Below are 22,129 nucleotides of genomic sequence, written 5' to 3' on the forward strand. Positions count from 1 at the left end.
TCGATGGGATAAAAACGATTCTCGCGTACGCCGACGCGCGTCGTCCGCCTCTTGGCTCGCTTCGTTTCGTTAAACGGTGTCGCCACCTGTCGGCGAGAGTCGATCACACGACGGGCAAATTTCGTTAAACGGTCTCGCCCCCTGTCGGCGAGAGTCGATCACACGACGGGCAAACATCGAACGGATCGACGAACGACTCGGCTGTGACCAACGATCGCGGGGCCCAGCGAGCTTCTTCCGGGCCTCGGTCAGCGACCACGCACGGTCCCAGAAGTTCGAGCGCGCACCGTTTTCCTCCGTTTCGCTTGAATCAACGAGCAACTTCGACGAAAAAACGTCGACAAAAAAACGTCGACAAATTCCCCGCGACGATTCGCTTTTCACACGCGTAGGTAGGAAAGTAGAAACATATCAACGAGGCGCGCGATCGAAGGGAGAAACATTGTGTGTCGTGCCACGGGCACGTTCAGAGTGGAATTTGATACAGCCTCTCCTCCGCAGGCTTTGTTCCTAATCGGTAAGACAGCGTACCATCCCCGCTTCTCGTCGACGAAGCGAACATTTTTAATTGCTTTATCTCTTCGTAAAACGCTGCTGCATTTCCTTTACAAGACACTCGCACGGCATCGCAGTTAATGATACCTGTTCTTCACGGACGTCTCTGTGCTGGAATCGTCGAGTCCCCGTGAAAGCGGTTGTAAAGCGAGGAGAGAGCGAAAACGGATCGGAACTTCTGGCGTGCTGACCTAATATTTCAGCAAAAGGGTTCAGCACCGGTGAAACTCGCTGGCCCGTGCCGCGGCCCGAAACCGCGGCGCGTTGCGTTCGCAAACGGTGCCAAGGCGGGGGCTGCTCTCTCTGCCCAGGATCGTTGTGTCGCAGGCTGGTCTAGCTCCCGTCCAGCAAACGAGCGCTTTTCGCCACAGGAGCTCATCGGAGCGGAAGAGGATCGCTTGTACACAGGTGCGGGTGCGGACAAAAAGAGCAAAGGGGGAATAAATAGATAGCCATTAGAGGGTCGGGGTTAAACGGTTGACGTTGGGGCTCGTCGGGCGTGAGGACGCGGTTTAAAAATACCTGTCCCCGCCGCCTCGGGAAAATTGCGGTGTCGTGGCCGCGGGGTGGGGGTGGGCGAGGCGGAGAGGAAAAGCGATTCGAATGATTTGTTTGCCGCGCGGCTCTAACGACGCTGTAGGCCAAGGAAGGTGTATCGGCAACCGATCTCGGTATATTTTTAAATCGCCGAGAGAGATAGGGCCTGGCCCTCGGACCGTGCCGCAATTTTCGCGGTGCGCGGACCATCGAGCGCATGCGCGCGCGAAGAGACTCGAAGAATCAAAAACCGCTCGTTCCCCGGTGGCTTGTTCGAAAGCAATAATTCTGTCGTGGATCGTCGAAAGGGAGAACGGCGGTTCTCTACCAAAGAAAAAAAAACATGACTCTCTCGTCCCTCCTTTACGCTTAGCCTGGAGGCTTTTCATCGATAAGCGACGCGACACGACGCGCCGGCGGATCTATTTTTCATATCACCGGCGACGCGGTCCGATCACAGGGAATCCGATCTTTTTTTCCCGCGTATTTCGTTCAGCTTTGCCGTGCATATCGTGATCGTCTTGTTTGTCCGTGTTGCGAACCGATCTACCCGGGGATATTCTTTTGCTTTATCCAACCCAGGCCTGGGCAAATTCTATTTCGTATGGAAATAAGAAACAACCGTTTCTCGAATCGTTTTTATTCGGAATCCTTACTTCGATCGCTGTTTCACCGACAAATGAAAACACTGTAAATTCGCTGGAGTCAATAGCAACTTTAAATGAATTATTTCGAAAAGTAGTCCTCGAGATAATGTTGATTAAATCAACAGTTTTTGCAAAAAGATATAGTTTCATATATATTCACTTAAACATCTGACATTTCGTATGCACCAACCTAATACAACGAGATAATATTTTGAGAAACTTTTACAACGATTCGCTTCGAGCTGAAACGATTTCTTCAAAAAGTTCTTCCGTCAGAAATTTTGTCCGGTTCCGATACTGTAACCCTTCAAAGAAATGTTTCCTATCACCGAATGTTTATTTAACGTAGATCAGAGTAGTCTCGCATTGCAGAAATATCGATCATGATGTGAGATTGATGTGATAAACCAGGCCACTTTGGAATATCCCACAGAAACGACCCGGTTATCTCGAACAATTATCCTAAACGATTATAAAACTAAATGGTTTTTTTGAAATAATATTTCATATAATGTCGCCTGAAACGTGCCCAGATCTGGGGTTCGACCTCGTTTACTGTACATACCGTCGTTGTTCTCGTTTCCGATTTCGTTTAGACGCGCTGCGCGAACACGTTCGATGATGCTGAAGACACGGGAAAGGGGGGGAGGGGGGAGAACGCGTGCACGCGCGAACAAAGGAGCGCGACACACTCCGATAAGAGCACCACCGTCGCGAAATCGCGGCGATGGTCGGTCGCGCCCTAATCGTTAAGCACGGACAATACAGCTCGCGCACGGCGGACGGTTTTTAATTGGAGACGAGCGGTTGCTCTCGAGCGACGCTACATTGTCCGCCATTGTTACCCTATTATCGTTGTAACCAATCGATTACGAGGTTGCCGTACCGATGTCGTAGACCTTCGGCGAGAATCACGGAAAAGAGAAACAGGAAGAAAAGATATCAATCTGTCGACGCTCAGTATATGGGATAATACTAAGGGAGACGGACAAGACACCGTGAATTATGATTGGGCGACTGCCGAGCGCCGACGAACGATGGCGAGGTTCGAGTCTAACTTTTCCCCGACGAGCAGCCGCGCGAGTATCCTCGTCCGTCGAGTCGACGAGCCGAGGGCGGACCGCGAGACCCTCCGACCCCTCGCCCCGTCTTCGTTTTAGGTGGCGAAGGGCCCGCGAGGGTCTCGCCCTTGCCGTCTCCTCGGCTCGTTCTCCGTGCATGCACGCGCATCCCCGTTGGGTCGTCGACCGACTCCGTTCTCCGTAGGGCCGAGTGTCCGGCAAGCTCTTGAAGTCTCGTCGATGAACGGTTCCGTGGGGGGCACAGGATGCTCTCGGAGCCGCTTCGCTCCGCCCCGAATTCCCAAACCGAGTCTGAATTCAACCCTGTCGTAACTCTGCACCACCCCCTGACTCGTCACTTTTCGTATCTCCGTTTCAACCTTCACCCGGAAAATACGCGCGCACTTCGCCGATTTCGGAACCAGTCGGCGGGCCAACAGGCCACGCCCTAATCGAGAGGGGCGTTACCGCGGCGCTGGGAGCGAGCCGCCTCCGAGAGCACGAGCACCCCAAGTCAATAGGCAGAGGATCGGTACCGTGTCCTCGATCATTTCCGTACTCGAGTCCCCGTATCGGTTTCACAAAAAAAGATCATGACTTGTTCTCGTCTCTTGCATCTGTGCATCGTCAGTCCTGTCCTTGCCATCGATATATTGTATCACACACGCACGCGTCTCTCTTCGAGCACCATTTATCTCTCTGTTCTATATTTCTTAGTTTCTTTTTTCTTTCTCTCTCTCTATCTCTGAACCCCAGACTGTCTGTGTGTCATCGTATCATTCTAGTATCGCCCAACGAAACCAATCTCTCCCCTCTCTCTCTCTCTCTCTCTCTCTCTCCTCTCTTCCACCCTTTCTTTTCTTTCATTCTTCGCCATTGAATCCAACGACTCTTCTCTCATCGGACGATATTTTCTTTCTGCCGCTTTCAGCCTATCCCTCCGTCAGCATCGCCATTGTCATTTTTCTTCCACCCCCCCCCTTCTCGTTTTGCCGAGTATAATAACTTCGGACGTCGTCGAACGCGTGCGTGTCTGCGATTTAACGTGCCCGCAGCCTCGAGATCGTCGCGGCTGGATGTTCTCCGGCAGAGTCGTCATCGATCGCGGGAACCCGACGTCTCGGTCGCCGTTCGATTAAAACCGCGGTGCTCGCGGCACTTTGGCTGCTAAAAGCCGGAGCAATTAAGCCACGCCCAGGAAACTTCACGCAAGGAGAGAGAAAGAGATAGTCTGTTACATTGACACGTTCCGTGCCGCGCTTTTTTTACTGGACTCTTCACAGTGGCTATTTGATATTTTACTAAAAGTCGATATATGTAATTATTAATTTTCGTATAACAATGAAACGGACTTATTACCGTGGTGGAAATTAATTCCTTACTTTTAACACGTTGACGGTGAAGCTGCGTACATTTGCTTGCATTTCACAAAATAGATTTACGTTATTTTATCTGATAAACAGATATACAACAGTAAAACCATAGAAATTCGATATTATAAACTTATCACAATCATTTAATTTTTGTAAATTTCTAAATTTTTCGTGAATATCGTCGCCGGCGTCAACGCGTTAAATTTGTTATAAACTATCTTCTTAGCGATAAACACGTAAGCATGCACCATCGGTGGTGCACGTGGCATGGAACGTGTTTAATGGATAGCCTCCTCTCCTGACGCGATCTATCCCGCGGCGTCGTCGTAGAAAACGGTCCAGGTGTGCCACGCCCAAGGGGGCAACGATCGAACACCACCTGTTCCCGCTCGTAGCTTCTCGATACAACGAAGATCCGTTCCGCGGCGACCGAGACCGTTCCGCGAGAACGCTGGATCGCGAGAACCTCGAGCTGATCGGCTTCTATCCTCTCGTTAAGGGGCCCCTGCGAGTCGCCGTTTGTCCCACCACCTGTTGCACCTGCAATTAGCCCCTCACCGTGTCACCCTACGACCAAAACCGGCGGACGGGTTTCGGAAATTCTCGGATGAAACGCGTCGTTGATCGGTAAAGAACCGGAAATCACCCGAGCCGGGATTCGATCGTTAAATCGATCGAAGGTCATCGAGAGCAGAATTTCTGAAGTCCGTACGCCGGTTCCGATCGTCCGGGATCATCGACGAACGACGGCTCGCCGTTGCCTTTTTTAGCAAACGACTGAAACACACTGTACTCGTTACGATTAATGAACGTCGCGCGCGCCTACGGGATGGTAGCGTGGGCGTGTCTCCATAGCGTGTATTTAAGAAAAATCCTAGACGTAAGAAGTTTAGCATGCAAAGAGGTCGTGTGATGCCTACCTGCGATAGGGATCAAGGTATTAGACAGGTAAAATATATGCAGGTAACTGGTACGGTTATGCCGATCGCCCCGCGTCGTTTCCATTCGATTTACTTGTCCCTCTCGTCTCGGTGGAACACTATCGGACGATAGACCAAGGCCGCGGCGTCCACCCACGCGCTGGCGAACGAACGCGAAATGTTTAACACTATAATCGCGAAATCTACGAGACACCATTTTTCCTTAGACGTTCGATCGATCGTTTCAGTTTCTCCCGAATTTAAATCTCCTCCCGAAGTTCCATTGTCTCTTCTACGTCGTCGGGTTTCTTCGCAATTCGCCAGCGCTTGCAGACGATCGGTCGACGATCTTCTGAATGCTCCGAGAGGTTGTGTGGGTGAAGAGGAGAGAAAGAGGGAGAGAGAGAGAGAGAGCGTGTGTGTGACTGCGTGAGAATGATGGAATGAAAGAGAGACGATACACGACCCCGTCACGATCTGTTTTCCAATAGAAAAGTCTCCCTAGGGTGGGCTTCGAATGAACTCCGGGACACCCGAGATACATCGACCCCATTCCGCGGAACGAGCAAATTCGTATTCAATAGACTCGGTCGCGGTAATTTGATCGCCGGAGTGCGGATCTTTATGCGAGAGAGAAATTTTGTTCATCGACTTTACATAAGTTTAGATAATTCTATTTCTCTCTCTCTCTTTCTCTAATCGTTCTAATAAAGTTAACCCTTTGCATTCGAGTGGTGACTATGGTAATTGTTACCACTACAAGATTTAGATTTAAGAAATTGTTAAGCAGAAAACAAGTATCAATTTCGTATGCGTAAAAGTGTACTTTGTTACATAGAATGGAAATACTGCGAGCCAGGAAAATTATTTCAGATTTACCAGTGCAAAGGGTTAAACTGTCCCAAGTTTTCACATCACTATTTTATCAAAGTAATCAAAAAATACCTTAGAAAGGATCGAATGATCGACCGAAATATCGAGCTTTAAAATAACTGAGAATTCTCAACGTAAAATTATTTTCCAAGTGCGATCGATTTTTTGCAATTTACTTTTTAACTTTTCCTCTTGGATCGTTATCAAAATTAATAACGGGAGTCTGGTATCCGCAATCTAACGATCATAAATTGACGACGAGACTATAGCGAAAGACGTCGATGTCTCGCGATGGTAAAACCATTGTTATCCGGTCGCGGTCGATGCGTCTCGGCGGTCCACGCCGAGGCAAACCACAGACGCTGGTCCATACACCCCGGTCTCTATACTGTGTGCTTTATCGACAGGTGGTGAACAGAACAATCGTTGGAGCTACGCGAACGGCTACGTGAACTCGCCGGCTTGGCACGTGCCACTCCGCGTGGCGCAGATTCGTAACGTAATGGTTCACGCAACGCCACGCACCCTCACCAACCGGTTCATACCGGCGTACCCACGTTGAGAGAGAAAAAGACACACACTGTTGCGGTGCCGAACAGAGATCAAAGAAGTACCACGCTGCTCGCCGAGTTACCCGAGACACAAACTTTATCTATTTACCAATTTATACCACACCGTGATTTAACGTGACAGACCGTGCCGACTGCTAACACGACAAACCGAGGCCGTCCAACGTGTTCGATCGATAGGCGATCCCGGTTCGTCGCCGTCTCACTGTTTTCACGACCCGAGGACAATCCGCGGCCTGTTCCGCCGCGCGTGTCGATTCCGAGGAATGATTTATTGTCCGAAACGTTCCAAAATTTAATACATAACCTAACTTACGCCATTAAACAGCGTAGAAAATTAATAGAAAATCGACGAATTAATCGTCGGTTTATTTATACAGCGAAATTAATTATCGAGGCAACTGGATTCTAATCATCCCCTGAAAATATTCGACGCGCGGGTCGAACGCCCCGTGGAACTTGAGAACAATGCCTCGCGCACGTGGCGGAAAGCCAGAAGAGCGCCACGTGGCGATTCACGCGGGTACCGGATTTACACCTGTGGAAAGCATCGTTGTCGCACGCTCGCAGCGAACAGGTGTAAATCCGGCTCCGCCGATCCACGGAGGACACCTCTCCGTCTCGCAGAGACACGTTGACGAAGAGATCGTGATCTACTCCGGGATCGAATCGGAATCTTTGCCGAGAGATTCTTCGGCTCTTACGATCGATGTTTTCGATTCGTTTCTCACGGCCCTTTCGCCCTTCCTCTCTGTTCTCTAACCCCCCCCTCTCTATCTTTATCTATCTTTCTTTCTCTCTTCTACGGTCTCGTTAGGCACCCCTAGTTGCCCGCGCGACCACCCCTACTGCACCCGGCGTCGCCACGATCCTTCCGAAACTCGATGATCGCTTATTCCCGTCGACGACGACTATAGGCGAACTATAAAGAAATAATCGTAGATTTTTGTGCATCTTTTCGAGCGACTTCTTTCAAAGATGGCCACGAAAATGGTTGGAGAAAATCTACGTATAACCCTTCGCGCTCGACGCGATTACAACTACAAAGAAAATCATTTTTCCGGCTTCCTGTACTTCCATTTTATATAACAAAATTCGTTCTATATGCAAATGAACATTTCAATTTTTTAAATCTAAGCCTTGGTGATACTTCTAAAGAAACATTGTAGAACGTGTTGTTTTTAAGGACGATTTTCGAGCGCAAAAGGTTAACATAATTAATCCATTTGCATCGCAACGAGGAAACATACGATCGATACGATATTTTAAAAACATATTCGATGCTGCCGCATCATTGTCGGTTTAGTGAAACGATTAAGAAACGATATAAATGTCCGCGCGATTATTCCTGCGTCGTCTGATTAGCGCAGACAATTTTTATACCGTATTGTTAACGACGTTATTGTCGACCGTTTTGTACGTTGTTCGTATTTCGTTCACCTTTTTCTAAAGAATTTTTTAAAACGGTCCGAGCTTTTCTCGGGTTCGAATTGCGGATAAAATCGGTAAAATGATGCGAACGGGACGATCGGTAGCTGTTAGTTCGCGTACCTGGATCGCGGCGACGATAGCCACTTGTGCCTGCACCCCGCACCCTTAGACGATAGATCACGGTAGCGATCGGTGTGGACCACCAATCAGCGGGTGACCCCCCTCTTCTTCAACTTCTCGGCACGTGGTCCCGACGCGAGCTCGGCGACCGCGCGAGCCTCGATCTCCCTCGACCAAAAGGGTTACTGAACCACACTCTAGGATAGTTTGCCTCCGCATCTAGGTGTGTAGCCACCCGTTGCGATCCTGTCTGTTCCCCCCCCCCCCCCCTCTGGCCTCGATTTGCGCGCGGAGATGTGATAACTCGCGGCGATGTCGCGACCGGTGCCCGGAAAACGGCCGCGGAAAAATATAATAAAATAAAAAAAGGCGAACACCGATCCACCGATTGTTCGCGCGTTATCGATCCTGGGGAACGCGCGCGCGCGCGACTCAATGCCGATTCTACAGATACTCACATCTCTGGCTGCAGTGTGGTACTCGAGTTTTTCTACCCCCCGCATCGTGCACCCACAAAGCAAGCACGCACAATACACACGCGAACGAGGCGCCGGATAATGGCGCGGCGAGCCACAGAGTTCGGCGCGGGATCGAAATTTCTACAGGGTGAACACCGCTGGTGATTTTCGATATATCTGCGCGAGAGTAAATCGCGAATGATGTTCGACTCGCGGGCGCCAATTTTTGTGAGATCTTTTTCACGAGATCTTTTACTCCTGCGAGCGAACAATTTTTGTCTGCGCCGCGTTTGTTCGTTGTATCGAAGCGGAGATATTCGAAACGAATCACCCTGTATACTCTACCATTTTCGTTTCGTTCGAGAAGCAATCGCTCCAAAATTAATTCTCTTGCTCGTCGCTAATTCGAATCGGCTTCGCGTTCGAGCGGAGACAATTTTTAACACGATTATTCCTGTAGGAGCTAAATGAGAATCTTCTCAAACGATCGATTATGTATAGTGGCATCTCTTTTTATTGTTTTTCGCATTTTCTTCGCTGCCGAACTTTGTCTGTGAACCATTACGTAGCGAACATATCCCCCTTTCTCACGATCTGAACAAATCACCGACGATTGTCTCTCTTTGTCGCCTGTCACAATCCCGACACACGTGACCCCTTGAACCGGAAGTCCTGCGGGGACTTCACCGTTCCGCGACAGAGCCACGCACCTCGACTGAATATCACACACTCACACGACTAACTTATCTCTGGCCAGTAATTTCTCCAACGTATGCGTATATATCACTGTGTAACATTGTACATGTCTCTCTCTCCCTCTCTCTCTCTCTCTCTCTCTCTCTGTCACTCTTTCTTTCTCTTTGTCACTCTCTCTCTCTCTCTCTCTCTCTCTCATCTCACATGTCGCCCTATTGTCTACGTTTCACCCCATCCACCATTTTTCATACCTCGCTCTCTAATGTGGCCTTGTTCCAGGTGTTCGAATCGATGCTCCATTCCTCTTCGTGCCTCGTCCTTAAGGCCCCTCCGGGGGGATTGATTGATTCGGGGCCCCGTTTCGCGACCGGCTGTGCCAAACGTTCCAAATAACAGAGCCGAAACGTTTGCCTGTATCGCGGTGATCATCGTCTATTATCTATCGTCTCGTTCATCCCGGCTGCACGGCGATCGTGAAACGGCATTACAGCGATCGCATATACGGAAAAGTATTTAACCACTTAGCTGCGTCAATTTATTTTACAGATAAATTTCGCTATGCGTTTTATCGATTGAAATGGGTGCCGTTTTGTCGACAGTTGTTCTAGAATTACCCTAAATTTATTTGCGAAATTTTAGAATATGTTGCAGAAGCATTTTCATTCCTTGCACTACAACCCCTTTCGTGCTGCGTCGATTAGCACTTATTTGTTCTTAATATTATCCCCAATAGGACCAAACAATTTTTCTTTCTTCTGTTGTTTTGATCTACTTTCATTTTTAAACTTTGAATTAAATGAATTGATTTAAATTTGAAGAATTAAATGTGATTTTGATATAAAAGACATTAATGATATTCATTTTTATTAGATCTTGCTTGAAATCTTTGTCTGACGCGTAATTATAGTGCAAGGGGTTAACCTCGATCGCAGGAGAAATATTTTTCTTATAACATATAAAATTGCCGTTTTATCGTGACGTGTATACTCGTCATAAGGAAATGACAATTTTACATCTTGCAAGAAATATACTTTTCCTAAAGTTTATGTCAAAATGCTTATAGTAACATCAATTTCGCACGCTTTAGGATGATTCTAGAACAATCACCAAGAAAACTACATTCGGTGTAATTGATAAAACGCGTAACAAAATCTATCTTCTAAATATATCGACGCTGCTAAGTGGTTAAACAACGAGCAGAATCTATGAAACGATCTGAACGGTAAAACAATGGTAGAATCGGTAAACGATTGTTCTAGGTTCGTTTTTATTATTCCAGGTGTTTAGCTATCGGTTTATTGATAGTTCACGGTATTTGTAACCGCGCCGCCGCATCATCGATTATCTCGCATGGAAATTAGTGCCAAAAATACGCGACACAGGTAGATCAAGTTCGGCTTGGTGCGCGTCCTTCTCAATTTCCCGTCCGAACAACTCGACCGACTAGATATGCACACACTCTCGAGAGCCTTTTATAAACTTTTTACGAGCGTCGTTCGACGGATCGCGAGAACGGTCCGGAAACGGGGTGCCCCCCCTCCTAACCTCAATCCAACGATCGCCGGATCGTCTGTGCGTTCGCGATCGTTTCTTTCGAAGCATCGGATCGCTTCCACGCTAATTAATTATCCTTAATTATTAACGGATTAAATCGACCGCGTCTACGTTAAGGGAACAGTCCGCTCCGTTACGGAGAGAATTCTAGTCGTCGTACTTCTTCCGATTTTTCTTACCAACCGCCGCGAACGCATCAAAATCCCGGCGATCATTCTTCGCGCTTCCACGCTGACCCCGCGTCTCCCGGCGAAAGAAGAAAAGCCTGGGAAAAGCAGGAAGACGCGTTCGCCGTGGTCCCGAGCGGAGCAGGAAAGCTTGCGAAGCCGCGAACCCTTTTCTCCCCCCTCCCGCGACTCTCCCCACCCCATCGCGCGGACGAAGAGGAATCACTCGATATGAAAACTAATCCCCCTTGTTATTGTTCTCTTCTTTCCCCTCCCCCCGGTCGCACACGTCGACATACCGTACTCGTTAACTCTATATATATGTTCCACAAACTATACATACGTATACATATATACATATGAATCTATACATATATATATATATACACGATCCGTATATATTATACATACGCGCGGCGGTGATTGCCCCCCTAACCCTCCCCCTCCGCCACCGTGGACGTGTGGCGACGAGAGAAAGCTTCGCGAGCGAAACGAGGAGGAACGCGCGGTGCTTTTTGGAACGGAGGAGCGCGGTACGAAAGGATTGAATCGAACGCGTTCGCCGTGGAATCCGCGACGGGGAAACGTCGGTTAATGGGAGGGGCGGGATGTACGTCGGTGTCGGACGGGGGGGAGCGGGGCTGGGCGGGGGAGAATGACGAAGATTCTCGGGTGGGGGTTGGGGGTGGTTTGACGGTGGAGATGAAATAAAAAGAAAATTCTATTACGGGGTGGGGGAAAAAAAAATCACGGCGTTCGAGGGATATTGGGAAATGACGACTTTTCAAGCGTAGGGAATCTATTGTACATTATCGATTTATTGATACCATCAATTATGATAATAATAAATTATATACAAAGCGAGACATCGTGTGTGTGTGGCCTCCAGAGATCTTCTGCGTGCGACTCCGCTCGTTTTCTCGTATCGTTTCGATTCACCGTTCTCCCGTTTGCTCTGTTTCGTAAGAGATATTTCGTTTCCCATTGTCACCGGTTCGTTTTCCCCCTCCACGCTTCTCACCTCGATCGTCACCCTCGGGGACCGTCGCGCGGAGGCTGGGTCAATTTTCACCCACGACAAATATCTTTCTTCGAAGATACGCATTTCTTTATGATCGCGATGCTTGAGTCACTCTGTTCAAATATCGAGTTAATTTTTATTATTATATATTAATTTTTATTACTATATATTAATCCTTATCATTATATATTAATTATTCATTAAAGCGAGACTCGGCCTTCGCTCGCAGGTCAACGAACAGCCTCCGACGATATTCGCCCTCACCCTCTCTGTCTCTCAATGTCTGTCTCTATCTCTTTCCCCTCTCTGTTTCCACCCCCCGTTCGCCTAATTTATTCTCAGCATTCGGTTTCGTTCAGCGTTCGACACGCGGTTCTTCCGGTCCCCCGCGAGTCCTCCTCATCCCGATCTTTATTACCGTATCTTTTTATCGCACTCCCGGATTCGTTGGTCGGCCGGATGACAAATAACCATGTGTGAGTAATCCCCAACAGTGCCTAATCTTTACTGTCAGTGATGCGTTCGTTACTATATTTACATTATTATCGCTATTCTTGCTCTCTTATCTGTGTTATCATTGTTCTCGTCTGGTTACTTTGTTTCTGCTGTCGTTTTCTGTTCCGCGCGTCGATCTCGTTTTTGTTCGATTGCTCTGCTCGGTAGCACCAGATTGTCTCTCCTTGTAGTCGACATTGTTGTTAGCGATTGTTGCAGCGTTTGCGTATCCTTTCGATTCGCGAATGGGTGTCGGAGATCGTGGCGTAAGTCGTACAATTTAAAAAAACCATTTATACGTTGATCGAATTTCATTGTCGCACGTTCAGGGTTATACGTGTTTACGTAACTCCTTCCACGACTTGCGACGCGACTTTCCGAACACCCGGTACGTTCGATTAATTTCCACGGAAAATTCTGCACACCGAACGTTCACGCGTTTGCACGCGCGTTTTTTGACTGGCATGTTCATGTAGTTGCACGTCGTAGGTGTCACTCGTTCGATGCAGCATGCCCGCCACTTGTCGCGATCACGTGTTTCGTAGATAGCAAATGTTTCTGAATATTTTTTCAGTTTTCCTGAAAAATCTCTTTTTCTTCGCCGAATCCACAAAAGTCTGTAATCGATTTAATTCGCCGAAGCACGACACTTCTAATTTCTGCCGCGGCTCTCACCGTTTACGTTCATAGGGTAGAGAACACCTGAGAAGTTTCATGAACACTTGCACGTGTATCAGTAGTAGCGTACTTGTTCGTTATCCCGGCAGAGGAAGATGACACTGTGCAACAAAAGAATCGTTCGTTTCCGAGGACGCCTTTCGACGTCGTCGGACAGCCGGTGCACCGATTTTCTGCATGCTATTCCTTTCACATCTGCCTCCCGATATTCTCGAGAGAGCGTTCTCTCTCTCTCTCTCTCTCTCACGATCACACTGTTTAATCTTCTCTATTTTTTCAATGATATTCTCGTACACGTTTTTCTCGAGCCGTGGTCTTTTCGCTGTTTGTGGTTCAGGGCCACGTCCGCTGGAATGCCCTCTCTAACTCTTGAACGTTTACAGATAATAAACCGGGGACGCCGAAGAAACCGGAGAACAACAATTCGGTGTTCGCCAACGAGAAGACGAGCATCGTCGACACGCCGGACCTCAGCCCTGTGAAGCAGGTGGTCAGGAACGGGGAGGTCGAGGACATCGAGATTCGGAAGACCAAGGTCGGCGCTACTTTTCTGTTCCGATAAATAGGCTTGTTTATGGAAAATAAAAATCGCCGGTATTAATAACAACGAACAGGAGCTAAATATAAATGTGTTATTCCCTTAATAATTTTGTGGAAAATAACGCGACAGAGGCAGTTTTATATTTAATCCGCTCGTTGCCATAAATCCATAAAAGCGAACGGCTCGATGCGTTTTTCACGTGAAAATCACTAAATTGTAAGTTCCGTTGTTAACAATGTATTAATTGTGTTTGGATAGAGATGGCCCACGGACAAGGCGTACTACATAGCGAAGGAATTGCTGATGACCGAACGGACCTACAAGAAGGACCTCGACGTGATAAACGTGGTAAGTTGGGCGTGCACGAGCTCCAAACTTTTAAACCGGGGAGATCCATCGGCCGGGCGTCGATTACTCGCGACGGCGAGATTGCGATAATGGTACTGATTCGCTTGGCATTTTGTTGGCAGTGGTTCCGCGAGGAGGTGTCTCGGGAGGCTGAGCTGGAGGGTGAGTCGGTGGTTTCGCTGATCGAGCTGTTAGCGGACGTCCACGGGCCTTGCCTCCAAGAGATGGAGGCGCGGCTGGCGCGATGGGAAAGCAACGCGCGCCACAATATCGGCGATTTTCTCTACAACACGTTGCTGAACGTGCTGCCGTTGTACGATCAATACCTTGAGAACCTGATACAGGTCCTCGAGAAGATGGAATACTGCTCGAGAACCTCCCGACGCTTCGATCAACTATGCCGCGACTTCGAGGAGCAGAAGCACTGCTATCTGCCGCTGACTTCGTTCCTCTTGAAGCCGCTGCAACGATTGTTGCACTACAACTGTATTATAGATGGTACGTTCCGTTAACGCTCGCGAACGTTTCGGTTCACGCTGATGCTTTTGATCTTCAAGGACTGCTGGACCATTACCCGAAGGATCACACGGACTTCGAGGACTGTCTAGCGGCAAGGGACAGGCTGGGCGAGACACTGCTGGAGGGTCTGAGCATCATCAATCAAGCTGTAAGGAAGTACCGAAATCCCACCGTCGTTCCGACTTCTTAATCGTTTTGTTCTGTCGCAGGAAAACTTGGTTCAGCTGCACGAGATGCAGAGGGACATCGGTGGATTCGATAATCTGGTGCAGGAGGGTCGCAGGTTCATCAGGCAGGGCTGTTTGCAGAAGTACAGTCGCAAGGGCTTCCAGCAGAGAATGTTCTTTTTGGTAATAGTCTGAAAAAATAATAACGAGAAGTTCGGACGATTAAGGGTCTGTAATCATTCGTCCGACCATGTTCTAGTTTTCGGACGTGTTACTGTACGCATTCCGTACCCAACAACGCGCTCAATGCTTCCGTGTACACGGCCAATTGCCTCTGAAGGGTATGCAGATCCGCGAGAGCGACAAGAAGACCGGCGCGGACTTCACGTTCGTGATCGACGCTCCGGGGAATCAGTGAGTGGGCCGTTAATAGAATCATTGGTCTTAACGAGGCGTGAAAAGGAGCACCTATTAAAAGGTCAATTGCTCCCGAGTTGCTGGAACCTCTTTGGGCAACTGCGAGCAATTGGCTGCAAGCCGCCTAGCTACCGTTCAACTGGTTGCAGGTCTCTGACGGTTTCGGCCATCAACGAGGAGGAGAAGAAACGATGGTTAGAGGACCTGAACATGGCGATCGCGCAGGCCGACGATGATCCAAAGATGCCCTATTTGAACCTGCAATCCTCCAGTAAGTAGCCTGTCCTGTGGACTATGTTTTGCCGGCAATGATATATTATTCGTAGGACGATTCAACGAAGTTTTAGGCTCGGCCGACGAGATGGGGGATGGGATAGGGTCTGAAGGAAACAGGGGGAGTTGCGGAGCAGTCAAGGAGTCTCAGAGGAATAACATGACCGTGCACGTCTGTTGGCACAGAAACACCAGCATCAGTTACAGCGATCAGTTGCGAGCTTTTCAAGTGAGTCGTTTGTACGATCTGAGAAAGAGAGCTTCGATGTTACAGCCTTCACGTTTCAGAATCAACTTAGCGGATTTCTCTTGCGGAAATTCAAGAATAGTAACGGTTGGCAAAAGCTCTGGGTTGTGTTCACGGACTTCTGCCTGTTCTTCTACAAGTCTCACCAGGACGACTTCCCATTGGCCAGCCTGCCGTTGTTAGGGTACACCGTGACCACGCCCTCTGAAAAGGACGGAATCAACAAGGACTTTGTGTTCAAGCTACAGTTCAAGAACCACGTTTACTTCTTCCGCGCAGAGAGCGACTACACTTTCAACAGGTGGGCCTCAAACCTTCCGCTTTGCCTTGTATAAATTGTATTGTGACAATTTTCAACAAGTTAATTAAATTTTAGGTGGATGGAGGTGATCCGTAGCGCAACGCAATAGGAGATTCGTCCGTTCCAACGGGGAGAAGGATAATTAAGCGTGTGCCGTTGTACGACGCAGTATATTAGATAAGAGAAATTTAGGAGTATAAATCAGAATATGAAATTGTGCGGCCTTACGCGTGGACTGGGCAGTGATTGATCTAGATCAAAATTGTAACCGACAATCAAACGGACGAACCGTGTATATGAAGACTGTAGAAGGAAGCATTTACATTTCCCATGAAATTCCGACGCAGACGCTGAAACTACCATGGTTTGCCTTGCGAAAGTAGCGAAACTGCATTTAATCGGACTCCTCGTGGTTTCTACAGATGATATTAGGCATCTTTACAATGTCGCCGATCGTTGTACGAAAAAAATCGCGGATCGCGTCCGGTAATTTCAGCGTCGATAGAGACACAGGTCGCGGTCTCCTTGTTCCGCGACACCGCTGACACGCGATAATAACGGTGATAGTTGGCGTGTAAATAAAATGATTTAGAGTTAAGCGTATCGCCCGTTTTCTTTCCGAGTCGCTGTGCACTCGCCGGACACGCGCGATAACAACGAGCGCGCTCGGGGCACGACGATCGCAGCCATAATTTAATTCGTCGTGTCACGGCGTCGCGACGCGCTCGAACCTTGGACCAATTTTCCAATTAGATTCCCCTATCGATGACCCGCGTCTTGTGAAAAAAAGACAATAATTTTGGTTAACATGTAGTTCTCATCTTGTTAGTGGATTTATCAATCGGTTGTTGATGAAAACGCACGCGCGCGCGCGCGGAGTTGTTGTTTCCCCGTTAGTTGATAAGTATTCTTCCAGTGATCGTTTTCGTTCGAGATTGGATTAAGGATATGAACCAATCGATAATGTAACCTGTTAAACGGGCGACTACAATGTAGACTGATATATAGATATTACAAAGTAACGGTAAGCATTTTTCTGTATGTGATTTACCGAGGAAACGGGAAGTCACCGGAAGTTACGATGGGAGATAAACGATCGACTCGTTCTCCCCGGTTAACAGGTTAACGGTTATCTGTTTTTCAGTTGCTCCAATTGTTTTGTTATAGTATAGGATTTAATTATTAATATATATATACACATATTATATATATATATATAAAAAGATAAGAGAAGAAAATATTAGTTTTATACTTGAGTAATAAGATATGTACTGACAAGATCGGAATGTCGGATCGCGACCATTTTTCAGTTCTCGTACGTTTATTCAACAAAATGCAATGAAAAAGAGAAGAAGAAAAAGACAGAACGGTACCGTTTTCTCCGATCCGAGCGAGTTTGATAACTCGGATTCGAAATGTAAACCGTTATGTAACATTATGTATTCCGCAATAAACGTACATATTGACACTCTCGGCTGAAATTCCGCGACAGAATACCAGCCACCTACGCCGAATTAATATTTTTCAACCAAAATTATCCACTCTTTTATGTCCACAAAACGCGTCATACGGCTGTCGCAGCCAAGGCACAGGAAATTCTAAAAAAAAATATACCGCCAACCTTTCAACGCCCCGACTGAGAAAAACTTTTGCCGAGCGCGCGGCCACAAAACTTTCGGTTAAAAATTTCATCCCTAGCGATGCACCTTTTAGCCCGCAGGTGCACAGAGACTTTGTCGAATGCGCAACGCAGGTGAACAAAGACAATGAAACCTTGGTGCTCGCTCGTTCTCGGATCCTCTCCGCCGCCGGTCGGTCTCGTGAGAATCGAATCGTGACTCAGATTTATGCGCAGAGTCTTTTTTTTCAAAGTCCGATCAATTGCCGCTAACGAGCTTAGTGAGCAGCGCCGGACCGTGTGTACGCGCGCAATTCACACGCGTTCGCGAATCGATCGTGTTTTTTTCTGATTTCACCGTTTATTTTCAGCCGGTATCTATCGGCGACGCGTGAAAAAGCCGCTGGAAATACCCGCAAAGAGATCGCGGCCGATACATGAGCGCGCCCCGGCAACCGTTTCCCCGATATCGCGGCGATTGATCGACGCATCGCGAATCCCGTCGTATTAATTACGATATGCGAATCCGGTCAGACTGGTATTCAATCGAGAGTCTCCTTTATCCTTGTGACGAGCGAATCGGACAAACTAATTGTGTTATTGTATGCGATGGAAGCAAAACGCGATGGAATCGCGCGAAATTCTACCGGCGAGTACACGGACGTGCCGAACGATCCGTACCCGCGCGTACACGATTGTATAATCGCGGATCTATCTATCCCGTCTTCTGTGTACAAATTCGAACATGTTGTTCGACGATCCGGGTCAATGTCGAAGAGACCAATCGCGTGCCGGGGGTTATCGACGATTTTTCACGATCGTTTACGCAGAACGCGGTATCAGTTTTCTATCCGCAGCGCGGCGTACGTAGTTTCCCATCTGCTTCTTATCGATCTCCCAAAACGATGTCCGCGGGAAACAACTATCAGCGCGATTCCCAATGACGCAGTCGTCGGTGCCGGCGATGTTTTTACTAATTATCTGTCGAATTCCCGTTGTCCAACGGAAACCCCCGCGTCAACTGATAAGAAATCGCTTACCGTTTTCTTTGAACAAATTATGGGCTCGCGGAAAAGCGCAAGGATGCGCGGGAAAGTCGCCGGGACGGACCGCTTCAAGGACTACGAGTCCACGAGACAGGCGCCAGCGACGGCGGATCATAACTTGTCGATTTCATGAAAAATAGTAGCGCACAAATGACTTCTTGTTAATTAGCTCATAAACGATCGTCGCGCGACGATGCGCGCGGTTTCTCTCGACAAATCCTTCTACGATTATTTGAAAATGTGCGTTGTTTTTAAATACGCCTCGCAAACATTTTTTCCAGGAATACGCGAAATTTCCTTGCGACGAGTAGACTCGACAAAATGAACATTTAATCTCGAGGGCACTGAAAGCGAGCAGCGTGTATTACTTCGTTTCAATGACATAATGATGTATAATAGATCTTTCTCTATTTCAATCATATTATACGCTTCGATTAAGAAGTTTCCTACCAAAGCGTTTATGTAATTTGAGCAACTTCGAGCATAAGATAAATATAAAAAGCCGGTTATTTCGATCGACTCGGTTCATCGTTAAGAACCGCGAGTTCTTAGAAGCGAAGATGTCGAAGCACTCGAGATTAAATTCGTATACATTGTTACGGTTCGTTCTGCGACCTCGAACGTTACGCATAGAACTTCGCGAAGAATTGGCGTAAAGGTCACCGCAATCCGATCGTAAAAAAAAGCGACGTTGATCGACGTGGATCACCAAGTTCAACGACGCGTCGGCGTTCGACACCGCCGCGGGCGATCGTTTCGCGGAACAAGCCGCGAATACCTGTCGATCCGTACCGATAACCATACCGAGATAACCATGTTCGCGAGTACGTGCTTGGTGGTGCGATCACCGCCGGTTTACCTTAGCCTTGGCCAGCGGACGTTTTTTTGCCCCCGTTCGCCGCGTTTCGCGCTTAGATCTGCGTTCGAGGAAGCGTCGCGACGGTTTCAGGAAGATCCGCGGTTTAATCAGAGTGGGAGGGACGATATAAAGATGAGCGATTCGCGTAACGTCGGAATAGAAGAAAATCGATCTCTTGACGACTATGTGGCGGTACCGGAAGATCGGCCTGATAGCCGTAGTGGCCCTCGTCTGCGTCCACGCGCAAGGTACATATTAACTCTTCTTTTCCTCTACCATTCGTTTACAATTGTCACTCGGTCGCACGGTGTGTATTAAAACGCAAAGATACAACGTTGTTCCTCCTAAGGATTAAGCACAAAATCCGTAGGATCGATCATTGAAGCCACTTGGAGCGATCGTACATCTTTGACATTAATTTTTCTATCGAGCAAATCATTCAAGACTTATAAGTCCGATGAGAATCTGTTCCATTTACAATCAAGTTAATTAGGACTTAATTACAAAATTTATCCTTGTGAAGAAGTGTAATCGGATCATTATCATTACAGATGTTGAAAGAAGAGCTAAACGATCCCCGTGGTCAGGCCCCGGCGGACTAGGCAGTGGACTGGGCAGTGGATTTGGTGGAGGCTTCGGTGGAGGATTCGGTGGTGGCGGTGGAGGAGGCGGCGGAGGTGGTGGTGGCGGCGGCGGTGGATACGGCAGTGGTAGTGGCGGAGGATTCGGTGGCGGAAAGGGTGGTGGCGGTGGCCTGGGAGGAGGCCTAGGAGGTGGTCTCGGTGGAGGAGCCGGTGGTGGAGTCGGTGGAGGAGCCGGCGGTGCTGGAGGCCATGGAACAGGTGGTTGTGGAAGCGGTGGAAGCGGTGGTTGCGGAGGTGGACCCGGTGGTGCCGGAGGTCACGGAAGCGGTGGTGGTCTTGGAGGTGGTGGCGGTCTTGGAGGCGGCGGTGGCCTAGGAGGTGGGGCCGGTGGTGCTGGAGGCCACGGAGGTGGTCCCGGTGGTGCTGGGGGCCACGGAGGTGGTCCCGGTGGTGCTGGAGGCCACGGAGGTGGAGCCGGTGGTGGAGCCGGTGGTGCTGGAGGCCACGGAGGCGGAGCCGGTGGTGGAGGACCCGGTGGTTATGGAGGATCCGCTCCCGGCGGTGGTTCTGGAGGATACGGTGGTTCCGGTGCCGGAGGTGGTGCTGGAGGATACGGTGGTTCCGGTGCCGGAGGTGGTGCTGGAGGACATGGCAGTGGTGGTGGTCTCGGAGGATACGGTGGTTCCGCTCCCGGAGGTGGCTCTGGTGGATACGGTGGCGCCGGAGGACATGGCAGTGGTGGTGGTCTCGGAGGAGGATCAGGAGGTGCCGGAGGATACGGTGGTAAGTACATGGAGAACTTTGGATCTATCTTACGGTCTCCCATAACTAATGATTACCCATTTCTGTGTTAGGTTCCGGTGGAGTAACCAAGACTGGCGGTTACGGTGGTGGATTGGGAGGAGCTGGTGGTTACGGCGGCGGTGCTGGTGCGGGTAGTGGCGCCGGAAGCGGAGCCGGTGGTGGTGCCGGTGGTTATGGCGGCGCTGGTAGCGGAGCCGGTGGTCTTGGTGGTGCTGGAGGATACGGAGGAGGCGCGGGTGGAGCAGGAGGACATGGCGGTGGTCTTGGCGGTGGTAACGGAGGAGGTCTTGGAGGCGGTCACGGAGGCGGTGGTGGTCTTGGAGGTGGCGGAGGTCTTGGCGGCGGACGTGGAAGCGGTGGTGCCGGTGGTTATGGGGGCGCAGGAGGCGGCGCTGGTGGATATGGAGGCGCCGGTGGTGGAGCTGGTGGTTACGGAGGCGCCGGTAGCGGTGCAGGTGGTGGTGCCGGTGGATATGGAGGCGCCGGTAGCGGAGCGGGTGGTGGTGCCGGTGGATATGGAGGCGCTGGAGGCGGCGGAGCTGGTGGATATGGTGGTGCCGGAGGCGGTGGTGCCGGTGGTTATGGCGGTGGCCGAGGTGGAGCAGGTGGTCACGGATTAGGTGGTCTTGGCGGATATGGAGGATCCTCCGCTAATGCCAATGCACAAGCCAGCGCCTCCGCAAATGCTCAGGCGACCGCAAATGCGAATGCATACGCAGGGGGTAATTCTCATGCGGTCGCAAGCGCCAGTGCAAATGCAAACGCTGGAGGATATGGAGTACCAGGAGGTTACGGTGGTCCAGGTGGTGGCTACGGCGGCTATGGCGGTGATGGTGGCCACGGTGTCGAGTAAGTTTCTCTTTCACTTATCCAGCTTGATTTATCCACCGTGCCGACAACTAATTATCTTTCATCGAAATGCAGCTTGTTCTCGCGAATGGGCGACATCGAGGAAGGTGCGAAGAAGAGCGGTACGGTGAGCGGCGCTAAGGGTGTCTACAGCAACAGCGCAGCCAACATCGACTCCACAGGGAAGGGCTCGTACAAAGTGTCGGCTGGCAAGATCGCGTAAAACCATTTACCTTCTGGAACCCTGCAGAGGGAGGATAGCTTCATTATCGATAATTTCACCTGTGATCGAATAGAAAGAAAATATTTTCCCTGTACACGCGTCTCTGTAATTTTCAAAAGACCGTCCTTTGTCACATCTCGCTTCCTGTTGATCCATGCTGAAGTTCTTTCAAGCTAAA

The 22,129-nt window shown here is 49.3% G+C and overlaps 2 protein-coding genes across 4 annotated transcripts in view; both read left to right on the forward strand.

Annotated features, from left to right (window-relative positions):
* The window catches only part of LOC144475295 (FERM, ARHGEF and pleckstrin domain-containing protein 1), a 35,965-nt gene extending 18,529 nt beyond the window's left edge, over window positions 1–17,436 (forward strand). For 2 of the 3 annotated variants that reach the window (XM_078191049.1, XM_078191048.1), the window contains exons 12-21: window positions 13,539–13,690; window positions 13,955–14,044; window positions 14,167–14,542; window positions 14,602–14,711; window positions 14,773–14,913; window positions 14,990–15,144; window positions 15,297–15,418; window positions 15,474–15,649; window positions 15,709–15,968; window positions 16,044–17,436. In XM_078191049.1, the coding sequence (XP_078047175.1) occupies window positions 13,539–13,690; window positions 13,955–14,044; window positions 14,167–14,542; window positions 14,602–14,711; window positions 14,773–14,913; window positions 14,990–15,144; window positions 15,297–15,418; window positions 15,474–15,649; window positions 15,709–15,968; window positions 16,044–16,077 (1,616 nt within the window). In that variant the 3' untranslated portion in view covers window positions 16,078–17,436. The remainder of the gene's footprint in view (window positions 1–13,538; window positions 13,691–13,954; window positions 14,045–14,166; window positions 14,543–14,601; window positions 14,712–14,772; window positions 14,914–14,989; window positions 15,145–15,296; window positions 15,419–15,473; window positions 15,650–15,708; window positions 15,969–16,043) is intronic. The other variant, XM_078191050.1, reaches the window with a different exon arrangement.
* A 2,186-nt stretch (window positions 17,437–19,622) lies between these two features.
* On the forward strand, window positions 19,623–22,045 carry LOC144474958 (uncharacterized). The gene is made up of 4 exons (XM_078190384.1): window positions 19,623–19,739; window positions 20,043–20,858; window positions 20,930–21,728; window positions 21,804–22,045. Exons 1-4 carry the CDS (start codon window positions 19,676–19,678, stop codon window positions 21,949–21,951), a joined length of 1,827 nt encoding a protein of 608 aa, XP_078046510.1. The 5' UTR covers window positions 19,623–19,675; the 3' UTR covers window positions 21,952–22,045.
* The last annotated feature ends 84 nt before the right edge of the window (window positions 22,046–22,129 follow it).

Source organism: Augochlora pura, chromosome 9 (assembly GCF_028453695.1).
Source record: "Augochlora pura isolate Apur16 chromosome 9, APUR_v2.2.1, whole genome shotgun sequence".
NCBI lineage: Eukaryota > Metazoa > Arthropoda > Insecta > Hymenoptera > Halictidae > Augochlora > Augochlora pura.